General features: G+C 40.6%; 1 protein-coding gene across 2 annotated transcripts in view; it reads right to left on the reverse strand.

Annotated features, from left to right (window-relative positions):
* UNC5B (unc-5 netrin receptor B) overlaps window positions 1-23974 on the reverse strand; it is a 291480-nt gene extending 267506 nt beyond the window's left edge. The window contains exon 1 of one of the 2 annotated variants that reach the window (XM_073596705.1): window positions 23489-23974. In XM_073596705.1, the coding sequence (XP_073452806.1) occupies window positions 23489-23573 (85 nt within the window). In that variant the 5' untranslated portion in view covers window positions 23574-23974. The remainder of the gene's footprint in view (window positions 1-23488) is intronic. The other variant, XM_073596706.1, reaches the window with a different exon arrangement.
* Window positions 23975-24921: the final 947 nt, after the last annotated feature.

Below are 24921 nucleotides of genomic sequence, written 5' to 3' on the forward strand. Positions count from 1 at the left end.
TCCAGGAAGTAAATGCTACACGAATCGCCTGCGTCTACTCAAGATGGCCATGGCCAGAAATGCTAGGGGGGGGGGGGGGGGTATTTCAAAGTGATTTCTCAACAAAATAAAACATGGAGACATGATTGGATGGGGGAGTTTGCTTTGAATATTAAAAATGAATTGATGTGGATGTAAACTCGGAAAAAAAAATGTAATTAAGGCTTGTAACTTGTACAGTATAGGATTTCATGTCATCTGTGCCCAGTCTTGCCACGAAGAGTTAATCCAGCTCTGAGCAGTCCTTATCTTTTTTTCTGAGTGAGAAAAATATACAGAGAAATAGGAGTCAGTTTCTCCCTCTTGCTGTGAGTGACAGGTGATTTACATATCTCATGCAGGAGCCTGAGAGACATTCTGTGTACTTCAGATCCCCTCCTCCTTTCTTCTCCAGCTCTCCCAGGATTGGCTGCTCCATACCTCAGCATGATTGGGCATGCTGAAGTCATGTGGTGACTTTTCTGGGTTTTCACTAGATGTTAGTGATCATAGCAGAAGTTCAGTGTAAGAAATACACAGGAGAAAATGCATGTTGACACCCACAGAATATGCAGTTTTTCGGGTCTCATAACAGACAGAGGGGAGACATTTTAAGGTAAGGAAACAGAAGTTCCTTAAAAAATAATAATAATAGTAATAATAATAATAATGCAGGAGGCATATATAACCTTATAGATAAGCACTGTCAGTAGTTTAGAACGGATGAGAGTGGGTTTACATCCACTTTAACCAATTGCCGCCCGCCCACCGTCAAATGATGGTGGGCCAGTGAGGCTCTCGTTCTGGGTGCACGCCATATGACGGTGCACCCGAACGGCCGCTCCTGCGCGCCTGCAGCGCGGCGATTGCGGTCATGCCATGTTGCTAGGACATGGCACGACCCCAATCTCTGTAGAGAGCCACTGACGCGGCTCTTTAATCATGTGATCGGCTGTGTCCAATCATAGCCAGTCCCATCTAATCGGCTCTCCTCGCCTAACACTGACAGAGTGTGTGGCGAGGAGAGCGGATCAGCGGCATTTCCTCGCAAGGGGCAGTGAGAGATGTAATCAGGGCACTGATGATCAGTGCCCTGATTACATTAGAGCGCCAGTGCCAACAATCCATGCTAACCAGTGCCAGCAATCAGTGCCAGCTATCAATGCCCACCAGTGCCAAAAATCAATGCCCACCACAGACAGAAATCAGTGCCTATTAGTTATGTCAGTCAGTGCTGGCTTTCAGTGCCGCCTATCAGTGATGCCCATCAGTAAAGCCCATCAACGACACCCATTAATGCCCATCAGTGCCCATTAGTGCCGGCCACCGGTGCCACTTATCCATGCCGCCTATCAGTGCCCACCAGTGCCGGCTATCAGGGTCTGTCAGTGCCACCTATCAGTGCCCAGCAGTGCCACCTATCAGCGCCCATAAGTGCAGAATATTAGTGCCTCCTCATCAGTGCCCATAAGTGCCACCTCATCAGCGCACATCAGTGAAGGAGAAAAATTACTTATTTACAAAATTTACAGACAGAAACGAAGAAAAACTTTTTTTTTTTCAACATTTTCAGTCTTTTTTTTTTTTTTAAGAAAAAAATAAAAATCCCAGCAATGATTACCGTATTTATCGGCGTATAACACGCACAGGTGTATAACACGCACATTAATTATAAGAGGGAAGTTTCAGGAAAAAAATTAAAATGTAATAAGGATTTAATATTTAAGCAACATAAGGGTCAGTGCCCATCTGCAGCCTCACCATTGCCATCAATGCAGCAGCCTCACCGTTGCCATCAATGCAGCAGCCTCACCGTTGCCATCAATGCAGCAGCCTCACCGTTGCCATCAATGCAGCAGCCTCACCGTTGCCATCAATGCAGCAGCCTCACCGTTGCCATCAATGCAGCAGCCTCACCGTTGCCATCAATGCAGCAGCCTCACCGTTGCCATCAATGCAGCAGCCTCACCGTTGCCATCAATGCAGCAGCCTCACCGTTGCCATCAATGCAGCAGCCTCACCGTTGCCATCAATGCAGCAGCCTCACCGTTGTCATCAATGCAGCAGCCTCACCGTTGTCATCAATGCAGCAGCCTCACCGTTGTCATCAATGCAGCAGCCTCACCGTTGTCATCAATGCAGCAACCTCACCATTACCTTCAATGCAGCAGCTTCCTATTACAGAGGCCACCAAGTAAGCAGGAGATTCTCACAATATTTAATCTGATGGCGCTCGTCCCGCCCCCCTCCCTGTCCCCTCCGAGGCAGTTAAAATTGAAGTATTGGCGTATAACACGCACACACTATTTGCACCCAATTTTCATGGTGAAAAAGTGAGTGTTATACGCCAATAAATACAGTAAATACCACCAAAAGAAAGCTCTATTTGTGTGAAGAAAACTATAAAATTTTAGAGTGTAGAATTGTCATTGAAAGTGTGACCGCGCTGAAAGTTGAAAAATGGCCTGGGCAGGAAGGGGGTGAAAGTGCCCGGTAGATAAGTGGTTAAATAGCATTTTTGGTTTGTGGCGCTCAGATGAAGTATAGTTCCACTTTAGGTCAAAATGCTGAAGGTTTAATACTATTTTAACAGTTTACAAGATAATCACCATTTATACATGAGAACCTCATTCCAAATATCTGGTGCGGTTCCCAACAAGTGGCATTGCACCAAACGAGACGTGAATTGGCCCCGTTCTCCATATTGTCATTGAAGAATTCTTTTCCAAGGCAATAAAGAAAATTGACAGAGACCCAAATGTTACTGTCAGCATAACTCAAATAAAATAGCTGATCTCTGCAGGTGTAAAACAAAAAGGGACTATTATTGAAAATGTAATATATTACTCAATTCAATTTTTTTCCATACACAAATACGCCCCGGCATTATTCAAGGCCTGCTAAGTGCATTGAGCTTATTTCCGTAATTCGATGTTGTGCTGAACCAGGGAAGGATGAATTAATGGACCACCACAAGCAGGACACACTGCTTATCATATTATACTGGAAATCAACAAACAAATCTGGGTTTTCCCTGGGCCTAATGGTAAAATAATTACATCTCACTGATGGATACAGCGGGTCTCATGAAAAAAGGCGCCTAAAGAAGAAACAACTACGTTGCCTACAGCAACCAATTTCCTTTCTCTAACCTCCACTGCCAGAATGAAAGGAAGAAAATGACTGGTCACCATAAATGAGAACACAGATAAAGCCAGCTAAGGCCGGCCATACAGGGAGAAAATTTCCTTCCTCTCACAATTCCTGGCGTAACATCATCTTTCACATTATACAAAAAAATTGTTTTGTTTTTAATTCATTGAAGTGTATTTTTTCCCAAAAAATGGCATCTGAAAGACCACTGCGCAATAAAATATTCCGACTGCCATTTTTTTCTCTAGGGTCTCTGCTAAAATTTATAATATTATATATATATATATATATATATATATATATATATATATATATATATATATATATATATATATATATATATATATATATATATATATATATATATATATATATATATATATATATATGGAGGGTTCTAAGTAATTTTCTAGCAAAAAATACTGATTTTAACTTGTAAGCAACAAGTGTCACTGCCAGGTGTTTTTTCACCTTAATGCATCCCATGCATTAAGGTGAACAAACATGTAGGTTTACAAACCCTTTAAGTGGTTAAATTGACCTCATTTACAGACCGAAATTCATCCCTTTGATCTAAGACCAATTTCACACTGAAGGCGGTTTTCAGGTGTTTTAGCGCTAAAAATGGCGCATGTAAATCGCCTGAAAACCGCCTCCCCAGCATGAAAGCCTGAGTGCTTTCACACTGGGGCAGTGCGCTTGTGAGACATTACAAAAAGTCCTGCAAGCAGCATCTTTGGGGCGGTGTATACCCCGCTCCTAAACCGCCCCTGCCCATTGAAATGGAATGCATGGGCAGCGCTTACGAAGCGCCTGAAAAGAAATTCGGAAGCGCCGCAACACGGGCGGTTTTAACCCTTTCTTCGGCCTGCTAGCGGGGGTTAAAAGTGCCCCGCTAGCAGCTGAAAAGCGCCGCTAAAACGATAGTAAAGCATCTGGATTAAGATTGTGAGGGGGTTGAATCGAGATTGCGATTTTTTAACAATTAATCGTGCAGCTCTATGATGCGGGAATCCCTTCTGACAAGCCATTATCTTCCGTCCCCGCCGGGAGAAGACAGTGATCATTACTAGCGGCTCGCAGGACAATATGGCAGGCTGGTCGTACCCAAGCTGATCGATCGATCAAATTGGTACATTCAGCCTGCCCATTTTGAATCTGGGCCGGTTCAGCAGGAACCGTGTGTGGCCAGCTTTACTTTTCTAAAGCCAACTATAGATGATACGAATTTCTTTCCTACAACCACAAATTGCTGGAAAGAGAATCACTTGATTCCCCCATCAACACAGTGAGTGTTGATGGGGGAATCCCTCCTTTGGAGCTATTGTGTTTTGCCATGTTGGCAGCCTATATAAATGAATGAGTTTGACAGGTACACAGAGATGGGGGCACAGCCAGAATGAAGAGCGTTCTTTGTCTTTTTTTATTTCTATTTTCTTTTTAACAGATAACAGGAAATGATTAGAATATTTATACCTAGTGTGGTCTCCTACAGTTAAAAAAAAAAAAAAAAAAAAAAAGAAGAAGAACGAGTAGAATCTTCCCAACAAGGAAATAGAAAACAATAAAAAAATACTTTTTTTTGTTTTTTGTTTTTTTTTTTTTTCTAGTAAGAAGGGTTAGAACCCCCCTCCACATCAGATTTTTATAGGGAAGTTTCCTCTATGTTTACTGTGTGGTTATAGGGACCGGAAGTGAAGAAAAATCTCCTCAATGAGAACACGGAAACAGGTACATTTTTCCTTAGGACTTGTTCATGCGGACGACAGCCCTTGCCAACCCTCTGAAAAGTGATCCGAGGTGGATTGCTTTTAAGAGGGTGGCTGAGAGGGAACTAAGAGGTGATTTGTCACCTCCTCCCCACCCACTTTAACCCTGAAAAGGCCACAACCCCTTGGCGCAGCCACGTGCACTGTAGTTGCAGCATGGCCCAATTCGCTTGAATGTGTCACACCCAGCAGCAGTACTGCCCACCAAAGGCAAAAGGGAGGTTACATTTAGCTGCACCATGCGAACAGCCCTGAGTGGTTGATTGTTCTTCTTTAGGTGGGTGGTAAAACCAAAGCTCATCCACCTGTTAATACTATTTTAACAGTTTACAAGATAATCACCATTTATACATGAGAACCTCATCAGCCGTTCATGCGAACAAGGCCATACTCTGGTCAAGGCTACAACAAATTGCGATAATACTTGCTTTATATTTGTTACATCTTCTTATTCATGTAGCATAACAAAAATGATGCTTATTTTACTTGCGCTTATTTTTTTCAATAATTATTAATTTTATTTTTCTTGTTTTACCTGTTTTTTTAATTTTTTACTTTTTTTTAAGAAAAACTACAACACTGAAGTTTTCTCCTTCTATGCATGTTAATGTTTACCATCATTTACTCCTTACTGTGCTGGCAAATCTCATTATTAGCTGTAAACTAGATTTGAACATTGTTCTAACAAAGAGTTAAACATCTAGAAGCTTGGCTTTCGCATTGTATAGTAAAGTGGTAGTAAACTATGCTTGCTCACTTGTAACTACAGGTAAGCTTATAATAAAGCTTATATGTAGGTACAAGGAACATCTCCTAAACGTGCACCATCTAGGACAGGGGTCTCCAAACTCTTTAAACAAAGGGCTAGTTTATTGTCCTTCAGGCTTTAGGGGGTTGGAGTAAAAAAATTGCACAGCACCTGTGATCAGTAGGAGGAGGAATTGTGCTCCATAATGGGTATTTGTGATAAGAATAATGCCTTATCGTTGGTATCAGTGGGAGGAATCGTTCACCACCATTGGTGTCAGTAGAAGGAATAGTGCCCCATTATCAGTATCAGTGGGAGGAATAGTGTCCCATTGTTGGTGTCAGTGGGAGGAATAGTGCCCCATCATAGGTATTAGTGGGGAAAATAGTGCCTCATGGTTTGTATCAGTGGGAGGAATAGTGCCCCATTGTTGGTGTCAGTGGGAGGAATAGTGCCCCATTGTTGGTGTCAGTGGGAGGAATAGTGCCCCATTGTTGGTGTCAGTGGGAGGAATAGTGCCCCATTGTTGGTGTCAGTGGGAGGAATAGTGCCCCATTGTTGGTGTCAGTGGGAGGAATAGTGCCCCATTGTTGGTGTCAGTGGGAGGAATAGTGCCCCATTGTTGGTGTCAGTGGGAGGAATAGTGCCCCATTGTTGGTGTCAGTGGGAGGAATAGTGCCCCATTGTTGGTGTCAGTGGGAGGAATAGTGCCCCATTGTTGGTGTCAGTGGGAGGAATAGTGCCCCATTGTTGGTGTCAGTGGGAGGAATAGTGCCCCATTGTTGGTGTCAGTGGGAGGAATAGTGCCCTATCATAGGTATTAGTGGGAACAATAGTGTCTCATTGTTGGTGTCAGTGGGCGAATAGTGCCCCATTGTTGGTGTCAGTGGGAGGAATAGTGCCCCATTGTTGGTGTCTGTGGGAGGAATAGTGCCCCATTGTTGGTGTCTGTGGGAGGAATAGTGCCCCATTGTTGGTGTCTGTGGGAGGAATAGTGCCCTATCATAGGTAATAGTGGGAACAAAAGTGTCTCGTTGGTGTCAGTGGGAGGAATAGTGCCCCATCATTCCTATCGGTGGGAGGAATGATGCTTCATATCTGTGGGAGGAATCTCTCAAGGGCCAGATAAAGGCATGCAGAGGGCCGCATGCAGTCCACGGGCCACAGTTTGGAGACCACTGATCTAGGAAACATTTAATACTTCTGCAGCCGGTGACAACACAGGCGCATGCACACTACACTCTGATGGGACGACATGCCGTCCTTTCAGAGCACTGGCCGTGGCAGTGACGTCATCGCAGCTCAGCCTTTGAACAGCTGGAGCCCGCAGACCCGGGAGGAAGAATGGGTGAAGATGGAAGCGCTGTAAAGATGGAGGGCTTTGTTTTAAGGCAAGTCTTTAATAATATGCTAGTATGCAATGCATACTAGCACATTATGACATTAATTTGCAGAGGGAAGATTTTTTTTTTTAAAACAGCCTTTACTACCGCTTTAATAAGAGGAAACTCAGCCTGTCCCCACTTTGTCTGGGGACAGACTCACTTTGAAATTGTTCAGAAAAGCTTGAGGCCGGCTCCAAAGAAACATCTAAAAACTGAAATATTTTTTCTTGAATTATTTTTGGAAATCCCCTTAAAAGAATAATTCTATTCTGTATTGAAAGAGTGAAAGCAGAGCTTGTCCTAATACAAGAGAAAAAAGTAGTCTAAGAATAATATCCTTGTACAGGAGAACACACTAGTGTGAACGACGACTTCTAACAATCGAATTTCCCAGAGACAGCCATGTACATATTCCGCTGCAGAAATTGCTGGAAATATCTATATATATATGTTTTTTTTTTTTATTTGGTTCCAACCCTATTATTTTCCCATGAATGAATCTTTGTTCTCAGTATGAGTAATCTTCAGTCCTAGCAGTCAGATTTCTCTATTAAACTTGATTGTATTCTTAGTGTAACCAAAGCATCTCACAGGGGGCCAGCCAAGTGAGGGAGATTCAGGCAAACTGTTAGAGGGCACGTCAATGATTGTCTCCCCGCTCAGTTAAAGAACAAAAGAGGTCATTTATGAGTGATCTGGATTGGGATTTAGTAAAATTCCACAATACAACAAAAAGACGACAAGGGACAGCTCCAAACGCAAGTGATACAAGAGGGTCAGTAGCATCCAACGCATCAAAAAAAGGAAATGGCCCCAATTTGCCACATTTCAAAACATACTAATAGAGAAAAATGACTTGTTTGTCCTTCTCAAAGCTGTGTTAAATTATCTGCTTGTATAAACTTGTAACAGATAATATTAGATTTATTTAGGAATCACCAACCTAGTGCAACACAGTGAGGACCCATTCACATCTCAGCATTTTGTAGCTTGAAGCTCCAACACGCTGGAGGAGAAAAAAAAAATCTATTATTCTCTGTGGAGTTTGTTCACATCTCCACTCCAAGTCACCTGAAGCCAAATGCCTGAAGCTCAAAGAAGTTCTTGAAATTTTTTGTAGCTCAAATTGGGCAGATTTTCTGCGTTTTTTTCCCATAGAAATAAATGGAAATGCGCCATTTGCGCATTTGGGTGCGCATTTGTGAATTTTTTGCACGATTTTCTGCTCGAATGAAAAAATGTTAACAAAAAAATATAGTAATATATATTAGTAATATATAAAATATTATTTTACTATTTTATTATACTAAAATATAGTAATAATATATCAATAAATAAATGTAAAATAAATACACAAATGATTAAAAATCATTATAGTATTAATAAGTAATAATACATAAATTAATTACCCTAACCTTAAAAAAAAAAATTATATTAAAATTATATTAAAAAAATATTATCATTATTATCATCATCGCAGCTCAGCCATTAAAACAGTCGGAGCCCACAAATTGGAAAGGAAGACGAGGTAAAGATGGAAGCGCTGTGAAGATGCAAGGCTTCATTTTAAGGTAAGCCTTTCATAATGTGCTAGTACGCGATGCGATACTAGCACATTATGACATTTAAAAAACCTGACCAAAAAAACCCCAAAAAATATTAATAATAATAATAATAATAATAATAATAATAATAGATTATTATTCTTAATAATATTAAGAATGTATTTATTGTGTGTTAGGGTGTTTAGTTATTTATTATTTTATTTTGCTAAGGTTAGGGGTTAATTATTTATTATTACATAGTATTCATTTATTGTATTTTGATTATTATTATTTTATGTTTTTTTTTATTTGTGTATTTATTTTACATTTATTTATTAATTATTATTATTATTAGTAGTAGTAGAAGTAGTATTAACACCCTAACAAAAATAAATAAATATCCCTAACCCCAACCCCTAATCCCCTTACGCTAACAAAAAAATAATAATTATAATAAAAAAGTAAATAAAAGCTGTTGGAAACGCTAAAAAAGCTGAAAAACCTAGCAACAAATGATGCAAGAGATAATAGTTTTCTCTTTTGGTTAATAAAAAACCGCCAAAGCTCAAAAATGCTGTATAAAAACATGCCAAAAATCCACCGGAAAAACATCAGATGTGAATGCACCCTTATATCACTAGTCCTACAACACAGTGCACTCAGACTACCTTTGACAGATGATGCCATTGAACTGCACAAAGAATGTCTGCTTGGTTAGGCTGGCCATACACTAGTAGATTTCATAACAAACTTGACGAATGTCGTTCAAAAGTACTTTGCAAATTCGTTTACTTTTAACATTCGATTTTGAAACAAATAGACTTTACCAGAAACTTTACGAAAACCGCATTCAGTATTAGATATTCATTCCATTACATTTTTTTCCATCCTGCTTAAACTTTTTTAACACTGCAGTCGAAAGGGAATGTTGATTTAATCCCACTAACAATTGGAAAATTAAATGAACATTCTTAAAATTTTTAACAACATTCTACTAATTTATGACCAGCTTTACAGTACATTTTCTATGTCCACTAGATGCTTATTTAACCACTTGCCAACCGCCCTCCTCATGCATATATACTGGGGATGGGCGCTAAGTGCTGGATCACATATCTTATACATCATCCATGCTTTGGGGTAGGGGGCACACAAGCTGATTAGCGGGTGCCGGCCAATGATTGAGCGCCTCCATCATTCAGGGAATGGAGCTGGGGATATGCAATTAGAGGACCTCCAGCTGTTGCAAAACTACAAGTCCCATCATGCCTCTGCCTCTGGGTGTCATGCTTGTGGCTGTCAGAGTCTTGCTATGCCTCATGGGACTTGTAGTTCTGCAACAGCTGGAGGTCCGCTAATTGCCTATCCCTATAGTATTAGCACTGATCACTGTATTAGTGTCACTATTGATGTCAGTGTCAGTTAGTGTACTCCTCAGCAAGGGTCAGCTAGTGTTAGATTGCTCGCAATACTATCACAGTCCCACTATAAGTCACTGATCATCACGATTAGTAGTATAAAAATAAATAAAACATTTCAGTATCTCTACCAGGCACTATAACTTTCACACAAACCAAATAATATATACCTATTAGGATTTTTTTTTAAATTTTAACCAAAGACATGTAGCAGATTACATTTTGGCTTAAATTCATTATATTTTTCAAATGTTTATTGCATGTTTTATAGCAAAATATAAATATATTTTTTTCAAAATTTTCGGTCTTTTTTCCTTTAGATTGCAAAAAATAAAAACCCAGTAGTGGTCAAATACCACCAAAAGAAATCTCTATTTGTATGAAAAAAAATGGTAAAAAATGAAATTTGCGTACAGTGTTGCATGACTGCACAATTGCCAGTTAAAGTAGCGCAGTGCCGAATAGCAACAAATCCCCCCGATCATGAAGGGGGTAAAATCTTCCGGAGGTCAAGTGAATAAAGTAGAACTTAAAGTATAGGAAAAAGGCAAAACTTTTTTTTTTTTTTTGGATAGAATGGAGAGGGATTAGAACGCTTGTCAGGTTTTTATTGCTGTCTGCGCCCCCATTAGGGAAATTGCAGGGATTTTCTAGCACTTCCTGTTTGGCTATGGGACAGGAAGTGAAGGTAAATCTCCACAATGGGACACAGATGGTAAAAAAAAAAAAAAAAAAAAAAAAAAAAAAAAAAAAAAAAAAATCGGGCAGGGGTTATAACCTCCCTTGCTCTATCCAAAATGAAAAGAAACGTTTTACCTATAGTTCTACTTTAATCAAAACTCCAACACACTTCAGGGGTCAGAAACCCCTTTATCTGTGCTAAAGAATGAAAGAACATAAAATTCCATAAAAGCAAAAACACAATTTTTTTTATACAAACTAATATAAATTTAAAGAAATAAATCATATATACTTGTACGTTATATATACTATATCGTTAATTAAAATCTAGAACATATAAAGCCTGCTCTTGGTCTAACCTTCCATTTTACAGATGACAGTTCTCTAAGCTGGCCTATTCTGGCTCATCTCTTTCTCCCATTGCTCATCCTTTAGCTGAAAAAAAGCCAAGAGGGACAGAGACCAAAATGACCAGGAGGACAAACGAGAATCCCTGTATGATGAGATTACTCCCTAAAGTAAATGTCTATGTACTCAGGAGATCTCAATCACAATTACAGCCATTTGTCACAACTAAACCCAGGCATACATTACACAACACCAGCCCCAACTTAATTGTTTTTACTCCATATCATACTAGTACTAGTTAGAGACAGGCATCAGCAACACTGCTAAATAGCTATAGCAACTAATCCACAATAATTACCAGGTTTACCGTCATGATTTTTTTTTTTAAACAGCTAATAACTGCCACTGGCCTATTGGGTATTGAAGTGAGTGATAAAGAATGAAAGAATAATCTGCTAGAAAGCAGTAACACCAAAATGAAATGAATCATAGGTTTCATTGGAGGGACGCAATGCTGCCCACCGTGCATGATACATGGATGTTCCGAAATGTTAAAGTGTAACTACAGCTTCTGGGCAAGGACGTACCTAGAATCACAAATGAAATGCCAATGTCATAAGATACATTTATTCTCCCTTCCTGGTCTGTTTTAGCCTTTTTCAACCATGGTGCCTTGAGGTTTCTTCTGGGGTGCCTTGGCAAAATGCCTAAAAATCCCCCCCAAAAAAAAAATAGTATACAAGTTGGCGTGTGGATGAAGGCTGCCTTTTAGTTACACTAAAGCCCCATACATACGATTAGATTTTCTGCAGATTTTTGTCTTCAGGTTTACCAATACCATGTACCGATTGCATACAAATTGAAAAACTCTTAAAGTGGTTGTAAACCCTTTAAAAAAATTTCCCGAAAAAAAAAAAAAAAACCCTGCAAGACAAAGGCATAATGAGCTAGTATGCATAGCATACTAGCCCATTATGAATTACTTACCTGAGATCGAAGCCCCCGCAGCGGTCCTCATTCACCGCTCCAGCGACCGACATCTCTCTGGGGGGTTAGTTCCGGGTATCGCGGCCCTGGCGCTGTAACTGGCCAGAGCCGCAATGTCATCACTTCTGCGTATGCGTATTGTACATGCCATTGCTTCAGTTAGCTTAAGTGTGCATGTGCCGATGACGTCAGCACATGCAAATACAGGGATATCTCCTAAACCGTGCAGGTTTAGGAGACATCCAGTGTAGCTACAGGTAAGCCTAATTATAGGAGTGCCTGTAGTAAAAAGTGGTTGTAAAGGGTTTAAACCCACTTTAAGGTTTGAACTCATATTATATGGTTTTGGTAAATCTGAAGTCAAAAATCTGCAGAAAATCTAATAGTGAGTATGGGGCTTTAGTCACAGGTTTTCATTGTGTCCCATTACAACCTTCTAGCTGCCAGCGTCATAATGATCAATTGTTTGACCCTCCCCTGCCTCTCTCCATCAGCGTTGAGGTCACATTAGCTGAGTGATGGAGAAAAACTGAGGGAGAAAAGAAACATTGGAATACTAGTCCGTACCAGTTTGCAAAAGTGTATTTGCTTTGGAAGAATAAATCACGTCTAACATTGGGTGTCCTACTTAGACCTATGGATGTTGCTGCATTAGCATTGCTTCGAGGCTGTTCATAATTTTTAAAGGGTGCCTTGAGATTAAAAATTATGGACAAAAGGGTGCCTTGACTAAAAACAGGTTGAAAAACACTGCTCTAGATATCTCTCACCTTCTCCCAATCCCGAATGTAGGTGATCAACATGGTGTCCTGATCAGAACTCTGGCCTAAACACTGTTTTATCAAACCAAATAGCTTGGAGGCTGCCATCGCTTGTAGCTGCTCAGCTCCCATTAGCTACCCTTGGAAACCCTTTTACTTTTTTTGTGTGGTTTGCAAGGTCAGACTGAGGTTTAAGTCTGTATTGGCAATCAATGTTTTTTTTTTAAGTCGGACTGTTACAAAGATAGCTGGGAAATGTTGCCAAGCTAATGTAGACTCTTTGCCCTGCAGAACTAGTAAGAGAGAAAATAAACAACCATCTCCAGGCCAATTACATACATGGCAAGGGTTAAAGCAACCATCATAGCAGATTGTTACCTGCTTCTGTCTTGTACATAGCCAGAGAAGGCCACTGTGGTGGTTTCCTCAACTCACTGCTAGTTAAAGCAGTAGAAAAGAGGAGGTATGCATTGCTTTAGTGGTTACCAACATCTCTATATAACTATAGAACAATTCAAGAGGTTACCCCCCATGGACTTTTAAAGGTGACCACTAGAAGTAGTATATTTAAAACGTTCAATATTGTATTTAAGACAATAGTAAAACATATTAGTGGCCTAGAGCTGCCTCCACTGGGATACAATGTGGCATCTGTATAGTATGTTATGAATACATGCATTATGTACAATATATACTGGAACAAACTGTTCCAGTATATATTGTACATAATTAATGTATTCCGAACATACAGATCACACATTGTATCCCAGTGGATGGACCGCTAGGCCGCGATATTTGTTGCCTTTTAACTAATATTTTTTACTATTCTCTTAAATAAAATATTGAATGTTTTAAATATACTACTTCTGGTGGTCACCTTAAAAGTCAATGGGGGGTAACATCTCAAATTGCTAGTTAAAGTAGGCAAAACTTTGTTTTTTTTGTTTTGTTTTTTTGGATAGAGCAAGTGAGGGGTTTTTTTTGCCATCTGTGTCCCATTGCAGAGATTTCCCTTCACTTCCTGTCCCATAGCCAAACAGGAAGTGAGAGGCAATATCTGAAAATTAAGAGAATTCCTTGCGGACCCCCCAGGTCACCAAAACTAGCAACCGCAGTGGAAGATTTACCCTCTATTACTTTTCTGAGGACAACCCAAATCGTTGGGATTTTCTTTTAGGCCCCGTTCGCACCTGAGCGATTTTCTTTATGAAGCTTGTAGTTCTAAAACACTCAACAAGCCAAATCCCATTAATTTCAATGGCCCCCGTTCACATCGGAGCATTCTGACGCCCTAAAGCAAAAGGCCTGTCACTTAAAAAAGTACATGAGCTTCTTTTTGGCAGATTACAAGAGTTTTTGGCCCCATGGACTTCAATAGAAATGCCTGACTTGAGTGCTTTATTAGCGTTTTGTCGTGAGCTTTCTGCTCAAACAACAACTCCAAAAACATGCTGGTAGAATAATTGGCTTTTGTCCAAAATTGGCCCTAGTATATGAATGGGGACCTTGGATTGAGGGAAGGGAATGATGTGAGTATGGGATGTACAGGGTTAGGGATAATTGTAGACACGCGCCCACACTCACTCAGGTTGAACTGGATGGACTGGTGTCTTTATTCATCCTTACTAACTATGTAACTATGTAACAGCTTTTCACCTCTAATTTCCTCTCCCTCTCATCCCCCTAGTGCTTTCTATTGGCTAAACAAAATGCCTGAAGCTGTAAAAGGATTGTAATACGCTTCTAACACACTTGTAATACACTTCTAAACATTCTCAAAAACTCTCAAATAAAAATGCCAGTTAATCACAACACTCAGCTGTGACTTGTGTAGCATCGGTTAAGACGGCTCTCCTAGGGAAACATTGAATTTGATATGTCATGTGACTTGGGTTCTCACAAGTTGGATCCCATGTTGCAGCAGTGTGAACTGAGCCATACGTTATACTTTAAAGACTATCCTGCTATAATCATACAATGTGGTGGTTTCCTCAACTTACTGTTAAGTTAAAATAGAACTATGGGCAAAGCTTTTTTTTTTTCTTTCATTTTGGATAGTGTAAGGCAGGGTTATGACTTTTTGCCCTCTTTGTCCCAATGGGGAGATTTACCTTCACTTCCTGTCCCATAGCCAAAACAGGAAGTGAGAGGAAATCCTTGAAAATTAAGTGAGTCTATTGGGGCCCCTCAGGTCACCAGGACTAGTGTCCACATTGGAAGATTTCCCCTTTATGACTTTTCTGGGGACAACCCAAAATTTGGGATTTTCCATTACTTTCACTTTAAATGATAATGATAAACAGGATAAATAGAGAGGGTGAATCTTCTTAACGGGAACAGACAGCAATAAAACCTGACAGGTGTTCTAGTCCCTCTCCGCTTTATTTATAAAAAAAAAAAAAAAAAAACACGTTTTGCCTTTAGCTGCAGTATACTTTAAGATCTATCCTTTTGTATTCACATAATCAGTCCCAGTGTTATAAAAAGACAAAGCCAGCATTTAACTTCCGAAGGTAAATTCCAGCCAGTTGAAGAGCAGGTTTAGACCAGCCATACACAGAGCAAATTTCTTTCCTGCAACCATGGGTAGCCGTCCCCGGCGGGAGAAGACAGTGAATATTGCTCGCAGCTTAAACAGCCATTAGACATAATCGCAAGCGAATCCAGCAGGCTGGTTACCAAGTTAAAAAAATACCCAAGTACCCAAGTTGACCAATCTATCAACTTCGTACATTCAAACTGCCCATTAACGGTTCGAACCTTGGCCAGTTCCTGCTGAACCAGCCGAGATTCGAACCGCCTATGGCTGGCCTTATTTGACACATTTGCTAATTTGTTTTTGTAAATATATGCATCAAGACCATCATTGTTAGAAGATCATACCAGATCTTCAATGCGTGCTTATTCCAGGTAAGTAACTCACTAAGAAATAAAGAGGTTATAGGGGTGACAACCGCGGCACACGCATCTTCAAAGAAAAAGTAAGCAATGGCTGTTCCACTATTCATCTCTTGATTTTAAAAAGCAATATCAATTACGCTAAAGTCATAAATATATGCTTGGTTGGCATTAATCTGGGTATTATTTACACTATCCACTGCAGCCACATTTCACTCAGCTACTCACAAGCTTTCTGTATGTGAGAGACTTTAAAGAGCCCACAGTGAACTAATCCACTACAGCAATGCTGACATGAAAGGCAATGTAAAGTCTGTATTCGACATAGGTCTTTGAAGGGTTTGTTTTCTAGGGTACATTTTTAAAAAAGATTTACACTGCTTCTAAAAATGTGTCCAACAAAACTGGTCTTCCCCCTGTCTGTGGTAGTCAGATGAGTTGTCACCGAGGAAAACAGACACTAATTCCTGCATTACAGGAATGGATAGCCCTGCAGTAATCTCACCCCTCCCGTAGAATCTCTCATTGTAAAGATAATGTTACCAATTCCTAGGAAAATGTGTCTAATATCTCCAGAACAGAAGTAGGTTGGAATCAGTAAGACATTTTCTCAACTCTTGCAACAAATGTAGCAGAATTGAAAAAGAGAATCATTCAGTCAAATGCTTTTTACATGGACATTTGGGCTTTTTTTTCACTTATATTGATTTCAAAGCAGCAGCTCCCTTGTCCTGCATATGGGTAGTAGTTATCCAATCAAATATATATTGACAGCAAATGATTAATATGCAGTAAGTCTTTATTATGGTCATGCTCATTAGTCATGTTGGATGGTTTAGTGCAGCACACACATTGATTATACCACATGATACATACATACACAGAGCGACATGTCTCTGGAGATTGCATTCCAATGTTTCCAATAGTGCCCATGTCATATTATAGATTTATGAAGTATGAGATACACTTGGTAGATATTTGTGCAAGATTACCTTGAGACTACTTTTAGTAATGCAGCTCTGTAATCAATATTACATAACTAAATACAGTGGGGGAAATAATTATTTGATCCCCTGCAGATTTTGTAAGTTTGGGGGAAGAAAAATGCTGACTATGACCCTAAGAACATCATCCCTACAGTCAAGCCCATAGGTGGAAACATTATGCTTTGGGGCTGTTTCTCTGCTAAAGGTACAAGCCGACTTTGCCGCATTGAGGGGCCAATGGATGGAGCCATGTATTGTAAATCTTGGACAAGAACCTTCTTCCCTCAGCCAGAACACTGAAGATGGGTTGTGGATGGGTCTTCCAGCATGACAATGACCCAAAACATACCACCAAGGCAACAAAGGAGTGGCTCCAGAAGAAGCACATTAAGGTCATGGAGTGGCCTAGTCAGTCTCCAGACCTAAATCTTATAGAAAATGTATGGAGGGAGCTGAAACTTTGAGTTGCCAAGAGACGGCCAAGAAACCTTAAGGGTTTAGAGAAGATCTGTAAAGAAGAGTGGACCAAAATCCCTCCTGAGATGTGTGCAAACCTGGTCACCAAATACAAGAAGCGTCTTACCTCTGTGCTTGCCAACAAGGGTTTCTCCACCAAGTACTAAGTCCTGTTTTGCTTGGGGATCAAATAATTATTTGTAATCACTGAACTGCAACTCAATTTATAACATTTGTATTGTTTTTTTTTCTGGATTTTTGAATGATATTCTGTTTCTATCAATTAAAATACATCTATGATAAAAAAAATGATAAACCCTTCATTTCTTTGTAAGTGGGCAAAATGACAAAATCTGCAGGGGATCAAATAATTATTTTCCCCACTGTATATATTTTTTAATGCTAGCAGTGCAAATACCTGGTATAAGCCTCCTGCAGTCTCTGTATATAGCAGGGCTGTAACACAAGAGAAAGAAATAGCACAAGGAGCCAATCAATTCATGTGCGGACAAGAAGCTTGCTGATAGGAGGAAAGAGCAGAATGACAAAGATAAGGTCATCACTCTGCTGCTTCTCCTTTTACCAGTCACAGGCTCCAGAACAACCTGGGCTCACAGGAAATAGGTACAATTATGCTGGCTATCATACTGAGGTCATCTAGTAGCATAAAACAGTACTGCAGGGGAAATCTCTGAATAGTGCAGAAAAAGCAGGTTTTGCTGTTTTATATTTTATTAGGAAATTCATATTTTTATTTTTAAATTTTGGCTGGAGTTCTGCTCTATAACTTGCTGAACATATTTAATGCAATTTACTCACTATACAGTACCTATACTGGGATACATTTTTCCAGAAACAAGCTTATCTATAAAGGCAAAAAGGTGCTATGCAAAGCATAGCAACTCATGACATGTAATTGTTCAGTTATTTGACTTCAACAAACAAAAATATGATGCCTTGCTGCACATCAATGGACCAAGAACTGTTTAATTAAATACAGCAATTTTTTTGGGGCACCAATTTAAAAAAACATTTACAGAACGTGAAGAACCTGCTTATCTCATTTGCTTGGAGCCCAAACTACCAGAAAGTCATTGGTCAATGATTTGCATTGAAAGAAGTTGCGGACGTTTCCATCCGCTTATGAAAATGCTGCAGGATAAACTCCAGCAGAATCTCTGAGAGTTCCGCAGACAGTCAGTAAATAATAATAATGGTAGGGATCCCAAGCTTTCACGTAGGAGCCGGCGTTTATTTACATCTTATGCAAAGTGATCATTCTCCTTCCAGAAACCAGACTTTGTTTTTGACAGCAGATATTGCATAAAGCGAGTGTCAGGTATGGCGACATGCAAAAAGATTTGGTAAGTAAAGAGGACTGCCGGTCCTATCTCCATCCCTACAGTGAACAGAACAGCCGGTTGTGGTTGGGTATATAGGGATCTCTTAGTAAAATGATTTTTAAAGGGCGCCTTGCTTGCTTTGCTAATCTATTGTTTTGTTGCTTTTTTTTAAAGCATTTGCATTTTTTTTTTAATCATCATCTCTTCCTTGAAACAAATAACTTATTTTACAAATAATTAGGTTAATGTTTCTTCCAAATTTAATATTATACAGCCAAAGGGGGCTGTACACATGCCATGGCAATTTGATGGTGCTCTCCATCAAACTCGCTGTAACTGCAAGCCACGCACCTGGCTCATGGTTCCCCTAAAAAATTGCTGTCTAAAAAAAAAAAAAAAAAAAAAAAAAAAAATAATATGTAAAAAAAAATTTAAAAAAGCTGCCGCCACGCAATGTAGGTGACGGTACAAAGGGGCCACCCACAACCTGTGAGCGTTAGGGAGAAGAGGACAGTGCAGAAGTTGGCCAGCAAGATGAGTACAGTAAGTAATATGGCCTCTTCCAATACCCCTAAAAATAATGAACATTTAACCCTTGCATTGCAGGGGGACCCCACTGCTGTTTTTTTTTTGTTTTTTTTGTTTTTTTTAATCCCCCTGTTCAGCTTGAAGGGCTCATGCACACGGCCACAAAAATAACTTTTTTTTAATAGACCCTTCTTTCTACGGTCCTGAACATAGTTCTAATATCTCCCACAGGTCAATAAACACAGTGCTTAAAGATCAGTAAACTCGTGCTGCATTCAGATTTGTCATCTGCGTAGATGATCAGTGATTTCATTACGGCCATAAGCATGTACCCTTAAATTGTAAAAAAGTTTAAAAAAAATAGGTTGTGATAATTGACTGTTTTTTATTTATTTACTATTTTATTATTATTATTTTTTTTTTTTTTTTTACAAGTCTACTTAGAATTACCAAAAATAGAGCTTAATAAATTAGATTGGAATGATCTGCAATGAAGACATATACACAAATGAGCCTATAAATCTGTAGTTAGTATGGTTGAAAAGTCCATCCAGTTTAACCCACACAGAAATAATAAATAAGTAAATAAATAAATAAAATAAAATACACACAAACCTCCATATACACAATCCTATACCCACAACCAATCCAGAGGGTATGTTTAAGGTTCTATCACAAAACATTTAAAAAAAATTGAATATGCAATATAAATTATGTGATGAAATAAAACAGAATGCATTTATACTGAATGATATATGGAACCTAAGTCAGAGCAAACCATGCAACTGTATCTGCAGGCTGAACACAAAGCATAGAGAAGTGATCAGTGGTCACCCACAGCAACCGGTTTACTCATCAACCATGTGTAGCAATACGAATTACCAGCCTGAATGGTTACTCTGGGTTATAGCCGCTCAACTCATTAAACGAGCTATCCGATTGGCAGCCATTAGGACTCCAACGGACGCACAGCTATGTTGTGACAATACCCCACGAGCACAGAGACGCTTGTCGAGCCGGAGGGATAGGCAGGCCTGACAAACGCCAACATAACCACAGTGGGATCCTGATCATCTCTGCTTTCCACATGACCAGTCAGTGTAGAGCACTGCAGGAACCAGCAATGTGAAGGGCAAATGGCATAATTAGTTCAATTACTGTTTTCCCACCACATAGCAACTTTATTCATCCAGACATACAAAATGAACTCTAATTAGACGCACCCAGGAGTTTGTAAATCATGGAAAACTGGCTCATACCGAGAAACAATTCTTACTGCACTTCTTTCAGGGCAACAATTATTTTCCTGTGGCTGAGCAATCAATTAAAAATCTTGAACCAAAATAATAATAAAAAAAAAAAAAAATTAATTATATATATATATATATATATATATATATATATATATATATATATATATATATATATATATATATATATATATATATATATATATATATATACACACACACACACACACACACACACACACACACACACACACACACTGTAGTACACATACTAGGGCCAATATACAGGAGATAGGGTCAACCTACCAGCATGTTTTGTTGAGTGTGGAAGGAATCTGGAGCACTCAAAGAAAACCCAAGAGAACACAGGGAGGACATGCAAACTCCATGTAAATGATGCCTTGTCCTTTTATGTGTTAGGTTGCCATGTCTTTCCTCAACTCTCCCCTCCATTGCTCAACTTAGGCCTGGTGTGCAGAATATCCTAAAACATGCAAAGCCAAGTAGTACACATATACTAGGGCCAATGTAGACATAAGTCAAATAAATTACAGGCAGTCTCCGGGTTACAAACAAGAAAGTTCTGTAGGTTTGTTCTCATGTAGAATTTGTATGTAAGTTGGAACAGGTACATTTTTTAAGTGTAACTCCTGCCAAAAAAATAATTTTTACGTTTTTTTTGGTAGCATAGGTAAGGGTTAACACCTGTAACATTTCTTTTGCTGTCTGTGCCCCTGTTCAGAAGATTTCATCTCACTTTTTGTGATAAAGTTTCAGTGGAGACACCTTTTTCCCATAATAACTCTTACAGGAGTGAATTTCCCTTCCTAGGGGTAGACTTCTTCTCACTACCTGTTGTCTCTCTGTTTGCAAGTATAAGTCGGATGTCCTGAATTGTGGAAGGAAACCCACGTAAACACATGGAGAACATGCAAACTCCATACAGATACTGCCCTGTCTTGGAGAATTTTTAAGAAGTAGGCTGCCAGGTCTTTTCCCGACCCTCCCCAACTGCTTGGCTTGGGAATGGCATGCAGAATGTGATTAATACATGCATAGTGGTAGTACATGGGTAACAAGGGCCAGTATAGATAGAAGCCAATTAACCTACCAGCATGTCTTTAGAGAGTCATAAGAAACCCACACAAACACAGAGACAACATGCAAACTCCATGCAGCATTTTCCTCAACCCACCCAAATTGCTCAGCTTATGAATGCGATGCAGAATGCAATAACTTGTGTGCATAGCCACACACACACACACACGTCAATTAAAGGAGAAGTAAATTAATCGACTTGGAGTATACTTGCTAACACAGGGAGAACATGCAAACTGCATGAAGATAGTGCCTGCCCGAGATTCAAACAATTAAAGGAGCCAGGTGCTGCAAGGCTAAAATGCGAACAAAACCACCGTGCTGCCCAACCCAACACATAAGCAACATTAACTCCTTCAAAGCATTTGAAAAGACTTGTGCTTTGCTGACTACAGTCACACATGTAAATGAAGCTTATCTGTCACCCAGACCATTCCCTGAGCCCTGATGGGAGAAAGACAGACACTTCCAAACTTCAGCCCCATCAATGGCCTTGTTTACACAACACATACTCTGCTATTGTGGATGTTTTTAGTTCACCAGAAGACAACCTTGTTTATTTCTAGGCATGATCCCTGTAACCATGAAGAGACAACAGACAATAGAAACAGACTAGCAAGTGATGTCTATGATGAGCTCTTTAATCCTCTGTGCACACTTGAGCTAGAACGGGTTCACTGCAGCCAAGCATCTGCCTCCTGGAGGTCCTTGAGGTATGCTATGTTATGTGTAGACCCATAGAAGGAGTACAAGGGCTCATCTCATACAGCAAAGGGCAATCTGCAACAACCCAGACTGACCCGCAATCCTGGAGAGACCGCTAAAGAAGATGAAGGGTGAAATAGGTTACTGCACATGCAACCTTGTCATCAATAGCATGACATATAAAAGAAGAGTGATTGGCATCTGGTTTGGACTAAGCCAGGTAGATTCTACTCCATGGATGTAGAGGTAAATCCACAGAAACTGAACCCAGATATCTCCTCACCTCTTAATTTGAGGCCAGTAGAAAGGTAACCCAGATACTGCATCAGCTCCTAACTTCAGATCATGAGGAAGGCACCCCAGATTCTCCATCACCTCCTAACTTCAGAAAATGAGGAAGGTACCCTAGATTCTCCATCACCACCTAACTTCAGATCATGAGGAAGGAACCCCAAATTCTCCATCACCTCTTAACCAGATAATGAGGAAGGTACCCCGGATACTCCATCACCTCCTAATCAGATCATGAGGAAGGTACACTTGATACTCCATCACCCCCTAACTTCAGATTATGAGGAAGGTGCCCCAGATACTCCATCACCCCCTACTTCAGATCATGAGGTAAGGTACCCTAGGTACTCCATCACCCCCTAACTTCAGATCATGAGGAAGGTACTCTAGATACATCACCCCCTACCTTCAGATCATTAGGAAGGTACTCTAGATACATCACCCCCTACCTTAAGATCATGAGGAAGGTACTCCATCACCTCCTATCCAGATAATGAGAAAGATACCCCAGACTCTCCACCACCAGATACTCTGGTATGTACTCTATCAGCTCCTAATTCCAGATAACGAGAAAGGTGTCCCAGATACTCCATCACCTCCTAACTAAAGATCATGTGAAAGGTACCCCAATGTTTCCATTATCTCCTAATTTCAGATAACAAGAAAGGTAACCCAGATACTCCATCACCTCCTAATTTCAGATCATGAGGAAGGTAACGCAGATTTTCCATCATCACCTCCTAATTTCAGATCAGGAAAAAGATACCCCAGATACTCCATCACCTCCTAACCAGGTTATGAGAAAGGTACCCTGGATACTCCAAATTACTTGTGACTTCAGATCATAAAAAAAGAGACATAACCCAGATTCTCCATTACATCCTAACTTTAGATCATGAGTAAGGTACCCCAGATACTCCACATCTTATAACTTCAGATCACGGGAAAGGAACTCCAGATACTCCATCACCTCCTAATATCAGATCTGTAGAGGTGTACCCCAGATACTCCATCACCTCCTAATATCAGATCTGTAGAGGTGTACCCCAGATACTCCATCACCTCCTATAACTTCACATCACAACTTCTGCTTGCTGAGGTGTGCTCCTCCAGTCCTTTACCTGCTACAGACGATCCCGAGTCGGAGGCGACCAGCAGAAGAAGGATGGTGATGATCAGAGTTCTGGGTATCCGTATGGCAGTCATGGTGCCCCGGGCACACTCCGCTATCACCTTCCAGCAATCAGCCGCTCTTCCAGTGTACAAGAGACAAGGATCGGAGCCCTGTGCCCCCCTCCTCGGCTTCTAATCGCCTGCCACAGCTTGGCTACACGGTGCCAGGCGCTGTGGTGCACAGTCCGGGAGCAGCAAGCCGTCCGCTACTTTACACTCTCCACATCCACTTCCCACGACTTTCCCCGACACGGAGCATGTGAGATCCCGAGAGAGCAGAGAGGCGCCTAGCGCTGTCCGAGCATCCTCCCCCTGCCCCGTCTACTGCCACAATGCCAAGGTGTCCCGACAGCGCCAGCACTGGCAGCGGGGAGCCAGCAGGGGGGACATCTGACTCTCTGCAAGGGAAGAGACCGGCCACAGGCGGGGCTGAGGTACGGGAGGGGAGGGGCCAAGGCACGGGAGACGCAGCCTGATAGGCTCTTCCAGCCGACACACCCCTCCCAGAGGCAGCCCGGGGGAGTCAGAGCGTAGCTCTGTAGAGGAGATCACAAACAGTGTGCATGTGCTCGTCTATGGAGAGGAGGTGATGGGATCGGCTCATTATACTCTCTATATACCTGACTGTCATCACACTGCTACTCCCCGAGGAGGGAACCAGTCCTGGGGGGGGGAGAGAGAGAGAGAGAGAGCTCAACGGTGTGTGTGCTGCCAGGTCCGGGGATAATGGGCACCTACCTACACAACACAGGGCAACCTGACATCACACCGCTGATCCTCACTCACACCTTATTACCTGCCGCTGGGACATGTAGTGCCACATCCCATCTTCATTTATATTACTTTTCTTCGTTTTTGAGCCATGTAGTGCAGCTTCTGTTTCCATATTTGCTGGGACATGTAGTGCCACTCCTGGTCACTTGGAATTTTTTCTAGTGAATGCCACATCTCATATTTTTTGGTGCGTTTTTTTCAGGAACATGTAATGCCACAGCTCATCATCATCCCCTTCTTCATGTAATACCACAGCTCATCATCATCCCCTTCTTCATGTAATGCCACAGCTCATCATCATCCCCTTCTTCATGTAATGCCACAGCTCATCATCATCTCCTTTTTCATGTAATACCACAGCTCATCATCATCTCCTTCTTCATGTAATGCCACAGCTCATCATCATCCCCTTCTTCATGTAATACCACATCTGATCATCATCCCCTTCTTCATGTAATGCCACAGCTCATCATCATCCCCTTCTTCATGTAATGCCACAGCTCATCATCATCCCCTTCTTCATGTAATGCCACAGCTCATCATCATCTCCTTCTTCATGTAATGCCACAGCTCATGATCATCTCCTTCTTCATGTAATACCACAGCT

This window comes from Aquarana catesbeiana, linkage group LG08 (assembly GCF_042186555.1).
Source record: "Aquarana catesbeiana isolate 2022-GZ linkage group LG08, ASM4218655v1, whole genome shotgun sequence".
Lineage (NCBI taxonomy): Eukaryota > Metazoa > Chordata > Amphibia > Anura > Ranidae > Aquarana > Aquarana catesbeiana.